General features: G+C 34.3%; 1 protein-coding gene across 2 annotated transcripts in view; it reads left to right on the top strand.

Moving 5' to 3' along the window:
• The window catches only part of LOC143085511 (neurobeachin-like), a 239,768-nt gene that overhangs the window by 19,294 nt on the left and 205,085 nt on the right, over positions 1 to 15,389 (top strand). For both annotated transcript variants that reach the window (XR_012981352.1, XM_076261893.1), the window contains exons 4-9: positions 66 to 166; positions 857 to 952; positions 1,267 to 1,388; positions 1,808 to 1,934; positions 2,438 to 2,452; positions 7,580 to 7,699. Coding sequence is in view for 1 of the 2 variants with exons in the window: in XM_076261893.1 (XP_076118008.1) it covers positions 66 to 166; positions 857 to 952; positions 1,267 to 1,388; positions 1,808 to 1,934; positions 2,438 to 2,452; positions 7,580 to 7,699 (581 nt within the window). In the remaining variant the exon portion in view is untranslated. The remainder of the gene's footprint in view (positions 1 to 65; positions 167 to 856; positions 953 to 1,266; positions 1,389 to 1,807; positions 1,935 to 2,437; positions 2,453 to 7,579; positions 7,700 to 15,389) is intronic.

Here is a 15,389-nt window from a genome sequence, read left to right as displayed (position 1 = left end):
AATATGATAACATGGATAAAGGATAAAATAATAGGATTTTAAAGATGTTACATTATTCTTTTCAGATTTATTGGTTGACATGCTAGGTTGCCTGGCCAGTTATAGTATCACAGTACGAGAAATGAAAATACTTATGGGTTTACTGAAAATTAAAGATAGCAAATGGGTAATTACCAAAGTTTAATAAATTCAATTCCTGAAGAAGAAAAAATTCAAACCAGATTTAACTAAAACAAGTATATTATGCAAATTTTGGTATGCAAAGGAAAATGTTAACCCAAGGTCATTATTTTTCAATTACATAAGTTACATAACATAAAGAAGTAAGAAGAAAAAATTTAAAAGCTGAAAGTTAAGTGTCAGAGTTGCCATACATATGAAGCAGGTATTAGAAATAAACCAATTCAAACAGCATGCATGAAGAATACCGGTGATGAAAATAAACTAAAAAAAAATTCCTATAAATTATGATTTGTTTTTTAACTGAATTTTAATGAGCTTAGATAAGAATAAGAAACTGTTTTATGATTACCAATGAGAAAACTATCAACCCAAGTCCAAATGACTTTTTGTCTCTGTATGGCTAGCCTTCAACATTGAGCAAAACGCATGCTGTCTATACAGCTAAAAAAGGGCCTGAATATGACTTAGCTTGAAAAAAACCACTTTGAATTAATATATGAACTCTGTAATTTATGAAAAACAAAAAAACAAATCAAAAACAAAGATGACAAACAGCTGCAACACACAGACTATATGTATATATATTTAGTAAACAAGCAAATTATTTTTCCAGACATAGTGACTTTACAAAGATAACTGTGTAAATTATCTATTTTTTTTTTGTATTCTTCAGCAATTACATTCAGTAAAACTACTCTCAGTGTTAAATATGATGCCACAAAGAGAAGGACCAGATGAATTCTTTAGCTTCCCTGGTAAAAAAGGATCAGTAAGTTTGATGTTCAGCGTATAACTGTAGTTTGTCACTTGAAGTAACCTTTGTCCTTTTGAATTTTTATGTAATTGATGGGCATTAAAATTTCAGATTGATCATATTATTAAAAGAAACACTTTTTGTTTAACAATATCTACTAAATGTGTGTTTATAGTTCATTTGGGTTTTTATATGCATGAAAGGCATATTTAACGTAAGGGTTTTTAAGAAACTGTTGACCCTCCAATAAATACACTGACCTCAAAAAAAGATTTCAAAAAAGTATGTCAACTAATAAAATTCATGAACATATTCTGTTTGTATTACAGCATATAGCCCTACCCCCAATAAAGACCTGGCCCTATCAGAATGGATGGACCTTTAGTTGTTGGATGAGATTAGACCCTGTGACAGGAGTAACAGTAGAAAGAGAACAACCATATCTATATTGGTAGGAATATATAAAGTTTATATTGTACTTAACAGCACATCATTTACTTCTTATTTGAAATGAGTCAACTTATTTAGAATACACTTTTAACTAAGTGCTTACTATTCATGAACAGAGGGTTTAAATTAGTGTAGCTTTAATATTTTACTTGTTTTATTTAGAGGTTTACTGTTTATGAGAAAACTGAATGAATTGTAAACTGTTTTATTATTTTGTTTTAACTCAAAGCTTCAAATTCTTAATATTTCACAACTACTTTTTATTAAGTGACATTGATTCAAATAAAGCGTGATTCAATTTTGTACTAGTGTAAATGGGGTCTAATTCAATTTAAGTATTTTATAATCAGTTCAGCTATAAAAATAAATATGAGGATATTAAAATGAAATAGATAAAATGAGTTTTTTTCCATTTCATAGTTTCAAGACGAACAAAGGCGTTGGATACTCGGCCCATTTTGTAGGGAATTCCTTGGTTATTACTGCAATGAAGATCAAAGGAAAAGGTTTCCAGCATTGTGTTAAATATGAGTTTCTTCCCAGAAAGGTAAATACTGTCTTTATCAGTTCGGTTCAATAGACAAGAAATAGATTATTTGTTCCAGTGAAATGTAAAAGCTTTGTGTTTTTTTTTAATTTGGAAAGGTGAACTGACCCTTAAAAGTTTGAAACCCAAAATTGCTCTTGACAAGTGCATTTGTGCTGACATTATCTAGTTTTACAAAAACAGCTAAAACAATTGTTGAAAATTCAAAAAAATGTCTGCAAAATTGTAGAAATTAATTTGCTTTCAGAATAATTTCTGTTCTGAATTTTATATTTATGACTTGACACCAACTGAATGTATATAGAAAGTAATTTCTCCTATCATTAATAGTAAAGATATTTTTTATTAAAACAACTTTGAGGAGATCATTTGAAACATATTTTCTTTTAAATTTGTTTATTCATTTGGTTTCAAAACCCAAATAAGGTTTCCCTATAAAGGTAAATTATAAGAAAAATATAAGAAGAAAAGGAAAACTGAAAAAAAAATACCTATTTTTACAGGAACGATGTATAAAGGTTAGACTTAATTTTGGTGTATGGACTCCTTTGTAGTAAAAATGTTTTCAACGTGTTCAAATAAAGAAAAGATTGAGCAATATCATCTAACAAGCACAGACTTCAGAATGTGATGAAAGCTTAACAGAAATGCTTAAAGACTTCTTGTAGTTGCTCTGCATTTTGATAAAACTTCTCTTATTTGTGCACAGATTTCACTGACAGTATAAGATGTCTTCAATAACCAGATTTCAGTCCAATTACTTAAACAGATATGCTAGTCATTTTTGTTTCTGAAAGATCTTCGTTCTGTCATTTCTATAACTGATGCTCCTTAAATAATTGAACTGCATTATAATGGTACACTGTTATAAATATACTAACTTCATAGGGTGCAGAATCCTAAAATGATTTTTTTATTCTATCTCCATTGGAAAATGATAATACTTTTAAGTACTAGATTAAGAAGCATGATTAACTTTCCTTTAACCCTTTCATGCCGAATGTATCCTTTTGGCACACCCGCGCGCATGCCGAATGTATCCTTTTGGCACCCCCGTGTAGATGCCGAATGTATCCTTAAGGATACATAGATTTCTATTTTTAGACGGTCACAGTGCAAACAGTAAAAATAACGTTTAAACATGTTTCTTTGCCACGATGCTCCATGGATGTTATGATAAACACCAAATGCATTCGATATTTTAGTATCGGGCGTAAAAACACTGTTTAAATATTTTTTTTCAAAGATTGTTGAGAGAAAAAAAAACTCGTGAAAAACAAAATGGCGGAATCATAAACAATCGTGGTCAGGAGTTTCATTTCGAGTTGAAACATTGAGAAAACTTAACCTGTGGTCATGAAAGTCGTTTAACTTGAACAAAAGTAGTGATTGTACGTATATTTTGGAGTTGTGAGAAGGATATTTGTAAAACAAACTGAAATCGAGACTTTGATTGTCGCCATCAGGTGCACGACTGTAAATAATTATTTCTCGTTGCCGTTTGACAGTCAACCTTTCATTACCGATTGAGTCAGAGTCTGTTATCATCGTTTTAGACACTCTCGGGAGTCTGTAGTGCTACGGGTTTTATTTCTATTCATTGAAAGGCTGTGCTGCAGTATGTAGGTCGACAAAACGAAAGTCCAATTTCATTTAAAATAGAACCGGATATTGACAAAATTGACAGCTGAGTCTATAAATAGTGCGGTTCATAAAAACACGTGTTGTTACATCTCATAGATTTATTAATTTACATAAAAGTGGTTTCGAAAGATGAGACAATATTCTGCAATCTTATTTGTATTTTAATCGAGTGTAAATTATTTTCCATGATGTATCTCGTCTTGTGACAGAGGTTTTTTAAAGTCTTGTTCAGCATACAAAAATTTTAAAAGTTGTTTTGAAAAACAAATAATGTTGACAGGGAGTAAAAAAATCCTGAAAGATGCCAAGATGATTATTTTTATGTTACAAATTGTTTTCTTTCTCATTTAAAAAAAAAAACATTGTCAAAGAAGGGAAGTGAAAAAAATTATATTTGTTTTAGAAGACAAGGGAAAATTATTTTTTTCAGAATTGGAAAGGGGGAAAAAAAAAATTTTTCTGAAGGGATTCGAAGTGATTTTTTCCCCCAAAGTGAAATAACATAAGGTGTTGTCTGTTGCTACTGATTAATCTTGAGATGGCATCATTTATTATTGTAAAATAATACTGTTCCTGTATGTTTCTGAAAACAATATAGGGGTTAAATTTTTTGTTTTGGAAATTATGAGGAAGAACTCCCCCTCATGTTGCACACTAACACAAAAGATGAATGACCAGTGAGGCAGTGCCTAAAGTTTATTACAATTTGTAATGCCAATATAAGCAACCATTTTTAACACTAGGAAAGTCAACATCTTTTTTGTGTTCAAAAAGGGACTTCAAATGGTATATAAATTGCTTCTTCTCTCAGATGCCAAGTCATATACATGTAGTAGTAAGGAGTAAGAGAAAAAACTGATCAAATTGGATAATGGGACCACATAAGGGTCTTGTAGCTGTCACCTTGTAAGTCAGCTTCTTAAATTAACACTGTTTATGGGAATAGTACATATAAGCAGGTATCTTCATACCACATTAATATATAGGCTTACAATGTAAGTAACACTTGCTGCTGGATGTAAAAGATTAATTAATAGACTGGTAACAATGGTTATAGTATAACAACCTCACTCAAGTAATTTTTATTCACTTTTTGACAAACCATTCCATTAAATAACCCAACAATATAAACAGAAAATAAAAAAAAATAGTTTCCATTGTCCTCACTAAATTTTAAAATCAAAATTTATGATATGAATCCTCCTATTCAATGAGTATGCAGCATTATAAACTAAAACAAATTTCATAGCTTCCAAATGTTATTACAAACTATATCATGCAGCTCCCTGGTGTAGCTTTCCATCAATGAATTTTAAAACTGCATTTTGCAGTAAAACATGTACATGATGTATTTTAATCCCTTTTTGGCAATAGTTTTCAACGACTTGCATCTGTGTGTACATATCATGAGTTTAAATAAAACAGTACCCAGTAGTTGTCTGCATATATTATCTTCTTTACCTCTACTGCATGTGATTAATAAATTTAACTATGATGAAAATAAATTTATAAAATATTAATTGCCAGCTTTTGGTATTTATTTGTGCTGCTTTAACAAACATCAGTTGATGTATTTGTCAATATTATGTTATCTTATACATCCTAAATTTTGACTACATAGTTCAAATTTAATTTCAACAATTTTCAAAAAAAATAAAATTCACTAGGCTCTTTATCTTGAGATACAGCTGAATATTTGCTTATTTGTAGTACATTTATTAATGCTTAAATATTTTTTTATATTATACAACCCCCATGACCCAAATAAAATTTATTGGAAATTTCATAGATTTAGAACTTTAAAAAAAAATCACTTTTTGGGTTCATTTACTTTTATTTATTGGAAAGCTTTATCTCATTCACATGTGGAAGAATTAAAGCATTACTGGGGTTAAGTCATAAAGTAATGAAGTCCCATCGATTATTATTACAGTTAACAATTATTTTTAATTAGTTCAGTAATCGCACATCAACGCTGGGGGTATTATACAACTCGTCTCGAAGAGTTATTGTCCGTTATCGACCCCGAGTTACCTTTCTTCTTTCGAAACAGTAAACAAATGGCGGCCAAAATCTACGTGAACGACAGTCTCGATTTACAAGTATTATTGCCAAGAAAACGAAAACGGAAACGGATTTTGTAAGAAAATAATTCAGTAGCTCATAGAAATAGAATTTTGAAACACACGTTTGCTTAAGAAATGTTGCCGAATGGAAGTGAAAGTGATATACGGTAGGCAATGACAAAAATTACCTTCCGACTCAATCAATCTACGTTTTCGACACGCGTTTTTAAGGTAAACTGCTTCTCACTCTATGAAAAGGTTACGGACGCTCAACCTATGATATTTATCTACATTTTATCAAAATTTGACCGCACAACTCGCTACGGTTCCCGAGTTTTTAATGACCAAAACTACGAGGTCGTTTTTGCTGAAGCACATGTCAAATTAATCCCGGTCAGGCAAACGGCTCGTGCAAATAAATTTCGGCCAGGGAATCCCGCGAAAAAAATAAATTCAGTAGTGAAAGTGTTAAGACATTATTTCACTGAGACCTTTCCCTAGTGGCTGGTTGCATTGTCAGTCATAAGAAACATGTATTCCTACTAACATGTCACTTTTGTACTAAAATTGTTTGACAAGGTTTTTGGGACAGTCATTATTTGTCCCCATGCACATTTCACTTGTGTTGTATTACTTCAATGTTGTAATCCGTGCTAGATTTAGTTTTGAGAAAACCTAGAATTTACACCTGAATATATCTGTTTAACCCTATCAGTATTTTATAATTAATGTTATTAATGCATATATATGTACAAAAATCACAGTGTGGAGTGTTACTTAGTTGACAAGGTTACCAAGAGTTAATAAATTCTTCTTTTTTGTTGTTGTTAATCGTTAGAAAAGTGAATCTGTTTAATATCAAATAAAATCATGATACATAAATTACTTTTTTGTGTGGTTTAAAACTAGAAGTCTGTCATATTTAAGTTGTGGGATCATTAAGTACATTAATTTGGAAATAACATTACAATTTAGAACTATATAAAGAAAAAAATATTTGCAACTCAAAATCTATTCAATCTAATATATTTTACTACAAATTTTGAAGCAAGTTTGAGTATAGTATTATTGAGAGAAGAAAATGATTTGGTAATTATTAAATTCATTTTGATACAGGATTTTGGTTATTCTTCTCAACTTTTCAAACAACAATACAATACAACTACACACACAAAAGTTTAACTAACTAATTTATTATTTCATTTCAGCAATGACTATGATAAAAACAAGAATCACACACTTATGTTAACTTAGATTGTTTTTATGCCCCATTTATGGGCATTATGTTTTCTGGTCTGTGCGTCCGTCCGTCCGTTCATCCGTTAGTTCGTCCGTCCCTTCGTTCGTCCGTCCATCCGTTCTTCCCTCTGTTTCTACCGTCTGTCCCGCTTCAGGTTAAAGTTTTTAGTTGAAGTAGTTTTTGATGAAGTTGAAGTCCAATCAACTTGAAACTTAGTTAACATGTCCCCTATGATATGATCTTTCTAATGTTAATGCTAAATTAGAGATTTAAACCATTTTCACGGTCCACTGAACATAGAGAATGATAGTGAGGATAGGGTATCTGTGTACTTGGGACACATTTTTGTTTATTTTAAAATATTTATATTTCACTTTCTAGTTCATGGTTCCAATGATACTGTTGAATCGTTTATTTTCATTGGTACCAAAGTTTTTGGACTGAGGAAAAGTTTACATTTTTGTGGATATTTAAATTTTGTTGTTTTGTCAAAGTCTGCAGACAAGCCTATAGAAAATATGTACAGAATCCACAAAAATTGGTATCCCACAAATAATAATGGATTTACAGTATTCCTAATGATAACTTATTAATATGAACTGATATGAACATAAACGAGCAGCAATTAGAAACTTTTTAAAGATATAAAACTGTATGTATATATGTTAATCAACTATTTTTGTTTTCAATTCCAGTGGCATATGGTGACTGTAGTACATGTATACAACAGATGGACTAAGTCAGAGTTACGTGTGTATGTGGACGGGAACATAGAATCACATTCAGAAATGTCGTGGCTAGTCAATACAAGCGATGTAAGTTGGTATAATCTCAGGTTCTACTGTAATTATCACAGCTGTGTTTTCTTAGGTCAGAGTTACGTGTGTATGTGGACGGGAACATAGAATCACATTCAGAAATGTCGTGGCTAGTCAATACAAGCGATGTAAGTTGGTATAATCTCAGGTTCTACTGTAATTATCACAGCTGTGTTTTCGTAAGTCAGAGTTACGTGTGTATGTGGACGGGAACATAGAATCACATTCAGAAATGTCGTGGCTAGTCAATACAAGTGATGTAAGTTGGTATAATCTCAGGTTCTACTGTAATTATCACAGCTGTGTTTTCTTAGGTCAGAGTTACGTGTGTATGTGGACGGGAACATAGAATCACATTCAGAAATGTCGTGGCTAGTCAATACAAGCGATGTAAGTTGGTATAATCTCAGGTTCTACTGTAATTATCACAGCTGTGTTTTCATAAGTCAGAGTTACGTGTGTATGTGGACGGGAACATAGAATCACATTCAGAAATGTCGTGGCTAGTCAATACAAGCGATGTAAGTTGGTGTAATCTCAGGTTCTACTGTAATTATCACAGCTGTGTTTTCGTAAGTCAGAGTTACGCGTGTATGTGGACGGGAACATAGAATCACATTCAGAAATGTCGTGGCTAGTCAATACAAGCGATGTAAGTTGGTATAATCTCAGGTTCTACTGTAATTATCACAGCTGTGTTTTCTTAAGTCAGAGTTACGTGTGTAAGTGGATAGTAACATAGAATCACATTCAGAAATGTCGTGGCTAGTCAATACAAGCGATGTAAGTTGGTATAATCTCAGGTTCTACTGTAATTATCACAGCTGTGTTTTCTTAAGTCAGAGTTACGTGTGTATGTGGATAGTAACATAGAATCACATTCAGAAATGTCGTGGCTAGTCAATACAAGCGATGTAAGTTGGTATAATCTCAGGTTCTACTGTAATTATCACAGCTGTGTTTTCTTAAGTCAGAGTTACGCGTGTATGTGGACGGGAACATAGAATCACATTTAGAAATGTCGTGGTTAGTCAATACAAGTGATGTAAGTTGGTATAAGTTAGGTTCTACTGTAATTATCACAGCTGTGTTTTCATAAGTCAGAGTTACTTGTGTATGTGGACGGGAACATAGAATCACATTCAGAAATGTCGTGGCTAGTCAATACAAGCAATGTTAGTTGGTATAATCTCAGGTTCTACTGTAATTATCACAGCTGTGTTTTCTTAAGTCAGAGTTACGTGTGTATGTGGACGGGAACATAGAATCACATTCAGAAATGTCGTGGCTAGTCAATACAAGTGATGTAAGTTGGTATAATCTCAGGTTCTACTGTAATTATCACAGCTGTGTTTTCTTAAGTCAGAGTTACGTGTGTATGTGGACGGGAACATAGAATCACATTTAGAAATGTCGTGGTTAGTCAATACAAGCGATGTAAGTTGGTATAATCTCAGGTTCTACTGTAATTATCACAGCTGTGTTTTCTTAAGTCAGAGTTACGCGTGTATGTGGACGGGAACATAGAATCACATTCAGAAATGTCGTGGCTAGTCAATACAAGTGATGTAAGTTGGTATAATCTCAGGTTCTACTGTAATTATCACAGCTGTGTTTTCTTAGGTCAGAGTTACGCGTGTATGTGGACGGGAACATAGAATCACATTCAGAAATGTTGTGGCTAGTCAATACAAGCGATGTAAGTTGGTATAATCTCAGGTTCTACTGTAATTATCACAGCTGTGTTTTCTTAGGTCAGAGTTACGCGTGTATGTGGACGGGAACATAGACTCACATTCAGAAATGTCGTGGCTAGTCAATACAAGTGATGTAAGTTGGTATAAAAATCTCAGGTTCTACTGTAATTATCACAGCTGTGTTTTCATAAGTCAGAGTTACGTGTGTATGTGGACGGGAACATAGAATCACATTCAGAAATGTCGTGGCTAGTCAATACAAGTGATGTAAGTTGGTATAAGTCAGGTTCTACTGTAATTATCACAGCTGTGTTTTCTTAAGTCAGAGTTACGTGTGTATGTGGATAGTAACATAGAATCACATTCAGAAATGTCGTGGCTAGTCAATACAAGCGATGTAAGTTGGTATAATCTCAGGTTCTACTGTAATTATCACAGCTGTGTTTTCTTAAGTCAGAGTTACGCGTGTATGTGGACGGGAACATAGAATCACATTTAGAAATGTCGTGGCTAGTCAATACAAGTGATGTAAGTTGGTATAAGTTAGGTTCTACTGTAATTATCACAGCTGTGTTTTCATAAGTCAGAGTTACGTGTGTATGTGGATAGTAACATAGAATCACATACAGAAATGTCGTGGCTAGTCAATACAAGCAATGTAAGTTGGTATAATCTCAGGTTCTACTGTAATTATCACAGCTGTGTTTTCTTAAGTCAGAGTTACGTGTGTATGTGGATAGTAACATAGAATCACATACAGGAATGTCATGGCTAGTCAATACAAGTGATGTAAGTTGGTATAATCTCAGGTTCTACTGTAATTATCACAGCTGTGTTTTCTTAAGTCAGAGTTACGTGTGTATGTGGACGGGAACATAGAATCACATTCAGAAATGTCGTGGCTAGTCAATACAAGTGATGTAAGTTGGTATAAGTTAGGTTCTACTGTAATTATCACAGCTGTGTTTTCTTAGGTCAGAGTTACGTGTGTATGTGGACGGGAACATAGAATCACATTTAGAAATGTCGTGGTTAGTCAATACAAGCGATGTAAGTTGGTATAATCTCAGGTTCTACTGTAATTATCACAGCTGTGTTTTCTTAAGTCAGAGTTACGCGTGTATGTGGACGGGAACATAGAATCACATTTAGAAATGTCGTGGTTAGTCAATACAAGTGATGTAAGTTGGTATAATCTCAGGTTCTACTGTAATTATCACAGCTGTGTTTTCATAAGTCAGAGTTACGTGTGTATGTGGACGGGAACATAGAATCACATTTAGAAATGTCGTGGTTAGTCAATACAAGCGATGTAAGTTGGTATAATCTCAGGTTCTACTGTAATTATCACAGCTGTGTTTTCTTAAGTCAGAGTTACGCGTGTATGTGGACGGGAACATAGAATCACATTCAGAAATGTCGTGGCTAGTCATACAAGTGATGTAAGTTGGTATAATCTCAGGTTCTACTGTAATTATCACAGCTGTGTTTTCTTAGGTCAGAGTTACGCGTGTATGTGGACGGGAACATAGAATCACATTCAGAAATGTCGTGGCTAGTCAATACAAGCGATGTAAGTTGGTATAATCTCAGGTTCTACTGTAATTATCACAGCTGTGTTTTCTTAGGTCAGAGTTACGCGTGTATGTGGACGGGAACATAGAATCACATTCAGAAATGTCGTGGCTAGTCAATACAAGTGATGTAAGTTGGTATAAAAATCTCAGGTTCTACTGTAATTATCACAGCTGTGTTTTCATAAGTCAGAGTTACGTGTGTATGTGGACGGGAACATAGAATCACATTCAGAAATGTCGTGGCTAGTCAATACAAGCGATGTAAGTTGGTATAATCTCAGGTTCTACTGTAATTATCACAGCTGTGTTTTCATAAGTCAGAGTTACGTGTGTATGTGGACGGGAACATAGAATCACATTTAGAAATGTCGTGGCTAGTCAATACAAGTGATGTAAGTTGGTATAAGTCAGGTTCTACTGTAATTATCACAGCTGTGTTTTCTTAAGTCAGAGTTACGTGTGTATGTGGATAGTAACATAGAATCACATTCAGAAATGTCGTGGCTAGTCAATACAAGTGATGTAAGTTGGTATAATCTCAGGTTCTACTGTAATTATCACAGCTGTGTTTTCTTAAGTCAGAGTTACGCGTGTATGTGGACGGGAACATAGAATCACATTTAGAAATGTCGTGGCTAGTCAATACAAGTGATGTAAGTTGGTATAATCTCAGGTTCTACTGTAATTATCACAGCTGTGTTTTCTTAAGTCAGAGTTACGTGTGTATGTGGATAGTAACATAGAATCACATACAGGAATGTCATGGCTAGTCAATACAAGCGATGTAAGTTGGTATAATCTCAGGTTCTACTGTAATTATCACAGCTGTGTTTTCTTAAGTCAGAGTTACGCGTGTATGTGGATAGTAACATAGAATCACATACAGAAATGTCGTGGCTAGTCAATACAAGCAATGTAAGTTGGTATAATCTCAGGTTCTACTGTAATTATCACAGCTGTGTTTTCTTAAGTCAGAGTTACGTGTGTATGTGGATAGTAACATAGAATCACATACAGGAATGTCATGGCTAGTCAATACAAGTGATGTAAGTTGGTATAATCTCAGGTTCTACTGTAATTATCACAGCTGTGTTTTCTTAAGTCAGAGTTACGTGTGTATGTGGACGGGAACATAGAATCACATTCAGAAATGTCGTGGTTAGTCAATACAAGTGATGTAAGTTGGTATAAGTTAGGTTCTACTGTAATTATCACAGCTGTGTTTTCATAAGTCAGAGTTACGTGTGTATGTGGACGGGAACATAGAATCACATTCAGAAATGTCGTGGCTAGTCAATACAAGTGATGTAAGTTGGTATAATCTCAGGTTCTACTGTAATTATCACAGCTGTGTTTTCTTAGGTCAGAGTTACGCGTGTATGTGGATAGTAACATAGAATCACATACAGAAATGTCGTGGCTAGTCAATACAAGCGATGTAAGTTGGTATAATCTCAGGTTCTACTGTAATTATCACAGCTGTGTTTTCTTAAGTCAGAGTTACGTGTGTATGTGGATAGTAACATAGAATCACATTCAGAAATGTCGTGGCTAGTCAATACAAGTGATGTAAGTTGGTATAATCTCAGGTTCTACTGTAATTATCACAGCTGTGTTTTCTTAAGTCAGAGTTACGTGTGTATGTGGACGGGAACATAGAATCACATTCAGAAATGTAGTGGCTAGTCAATACAAGCGATGTAAGTTGGTATAATCTCAGGTTCTACTGTAATTATCACAGCTGTGTTTTCTTAAGTCAGAGTTACGTGTGTATGTGGACGGGAACATAGAATCACATTCAGAAATGTCGTGGCTAGTCAATACAAGTGATGTAAGTTGGTATAAGTCAGGTTCTACTGTAATTATCACAGCTGTGTTTTCTTAGGTCAGAGTTACGTGTGTATGTGGACGGGAACATAGAATCACATTCAGAAATGTCGTGGCTAGTCAATACAAGTGATGTAAGTTGGTATAATCTCAGGTTCTACTGTAATTATCACAGCTGTGTTTTCTTAGGTCAGAGTTACGTGTGTATGTGGACGGGAACATAGAATCACATTCAGAAATGTCGTGGTTAGTCAATACAAGCAATGTTAGTTGGTATAATCTCAGGTTCTACTGTAATTATCACAGCTGTGTTTTCATAAGTCAGAGTTACGTGTGTATGTGGATAGTAACATAGAATCACATTCAGAAATGTCGTGGCTAGTCAATACAAGTGATGTAAGTTGGTATAAGTTAGGTTCTACTGTAATTATCACAGCTGTGTTTTCTTAGGTCAGAGTTACGTGTGTATGTGGACGGGAACATAGAATCACATTCAGAAATGTCGTGGTTAGTCAATACAAGCAATGTAAGTTGGTATAATCTCAGGTTCTACTGTAATTATCACAGCTGTGTTTTCTTAGGTCAGAGTTACGTGTGTATGTGGATGGTAACATAGAATCACATACAGAAATGTCGTGGCTAGTCAATACAAGCGATGTAAGTTGGTATAATCTCAGGTTCTACTGTAATTATCACAGCTGTGTTTTCATAAGTCAGAGTTACGTGTGTATGTGGATAGTAACATAGAATCACATTCAGAAATGTCGTGGCTAGTCAATACAAGTGATGTAAGTTGGTATAAGTTAGGTTCTACTGTAATTATCACAGCTGTGTTTTCTTAGGTCAGAGTTACGCGTGTATGTGGACGGGAACATAGAATCACATTCAGAAATGTCATGGCTAGTCAATACAAGCGATGTAAGTTGGTATAAGTTAGGTTCTACTGTAATTATCACAGCTGTGTTTTCTTAGGTCAGAGTTACGTGTGTATGTGGACGGGAACATAGAATCACATTCAGAAATGTCGTGGCTAGTCAATACAAGTGATGTAAGTTGGTATAATCTCAGGTTCTACTGTAATTATCACAGCTGTGTTTTCTTAAGTCAGAGTTACGTGTGTATGTGGATGGTAACATAGAATCACATTCAGAAATGTCATGGCTAGTCAATACAAGTGATGTAAGTTGGTATAAGTCAGGTTCTACTGTAATTATCACAGCTGTGTTTTCTTAAGTCAGAGTTACGTGTGTATGTGGACGGGAACATAGAATCACATTCAGAAATGTCGTGGCTAGTCAATACAAGTGATGTAAGTTGTTATAATCTCAGGTTCTACTGTAATTATCACAGCTGTGTTTTCTTAGGTCAGAGTTACGTGTGTATGTGGACGGGAACATAGAATCACATTCAGAAATGTCGTGGCTAGTCAATACAAGCGATGTAAGTTGGTATAATCTCAGGTTCTACTGTAATTATCACAGCTGTGTTTTCTTAGGTCAGAGTTACGTGTGTATGTGGATGGTAACATAGAATCACATACAGAAATGTCGTGGCTAGTCAATACAAGCGATGTAAGTTGGTATAATCTCAGGTTCTACTGTAATTATCACAGCTGTGTTTTCTTAGGTCAGAGTTACGCGTGTATGTGGATGGTAACATAGAATCACATTCAGAAATGTCGTGGCTAGTCAATACAAGCGATGTAAGTTGGTATAATCTCAGGTTCTACTGTAATTATCACAGCTGTGTTTTCTTAAGTCAGAGTTACGTGTGTATGTGGACGGGAACATAGAATCACATTCAGAAATGTCGTGGCTAGTCAATACAAGCGATGTAAGTTGGTATAATCTCAGGTTCTACTGTAATTATCACAGCTGTGTTTTCTTAGGTCAGAGTTACGCGTGTATGTGGATGGTAACATAGAATCACATTCAGAAATGTCGTGGCTAGTCAATACAAGCGATGTAAGTTGGTATAATCTCAGGTTCTACTGTAATTATCACAGCTGTGTTTTCTTAGGTCAGAGTTACGCGTGTATGTGGACGGGAACATAGAATCACATTCAGAAATGTCGTGGCTAGTCAATACAAGCGATGTAAGTTGGTATAAGTTAGGTTCTACTGTAATTATCACAGCTGTGTTTTCTTAAGTCAGAGTTACGTGTGTATGTGGACGGGAACATAGAATCACATTCAGAAATGTCGTGGCTAGTCAATACAAGCGATGTAAGTTGGTATAAGTTAGGTTCTACTGTAATTATCACAGCTGTGTTTTCTTAGGTCAGAGTTACGTGTGTATGTGGACGGGAACATAGAATCACATTCAGAAATGTCGTGGTTAGTCAATACAAGCGATGTAAGTTGGTATAATCTCAGGTTCTACTGTAATTATCACAGCTGTGTTTTCATAAGTCAGAGTTACGTGTGTATGTGGATGGTAACATAGAATCACTTTTAGAAATGTTGTGGCTAGTCAATACAAGCAATGTTAGTTGGTATAATCTCAGGTCCAGCTGTGTTTTAATTAAATCAATGTTCAAAGTATTAGTACTTAAAATACTGCAGCTGATAAGTGCGGGGTATGAGG

Source organism: Mytilus galloprovincialis, chromosome 8 (assembly GCF_965363235.1).
Source record: "Mytilus galloprovincialis chromosome 8, xbMytGall1.hap1.1, whole genome shotgun sequence".
Classification (NCBI taxonomy): domain Eukaryota; kingdom Metazoa; phylum Mollusca; class Bivalvia; order Mytilida; family Mytilidae; genus Mytilus; species Mytilus galloprovincialis.
This window is presented reverse-complemented; position numbering and strand designations above follow the sequence as displayed.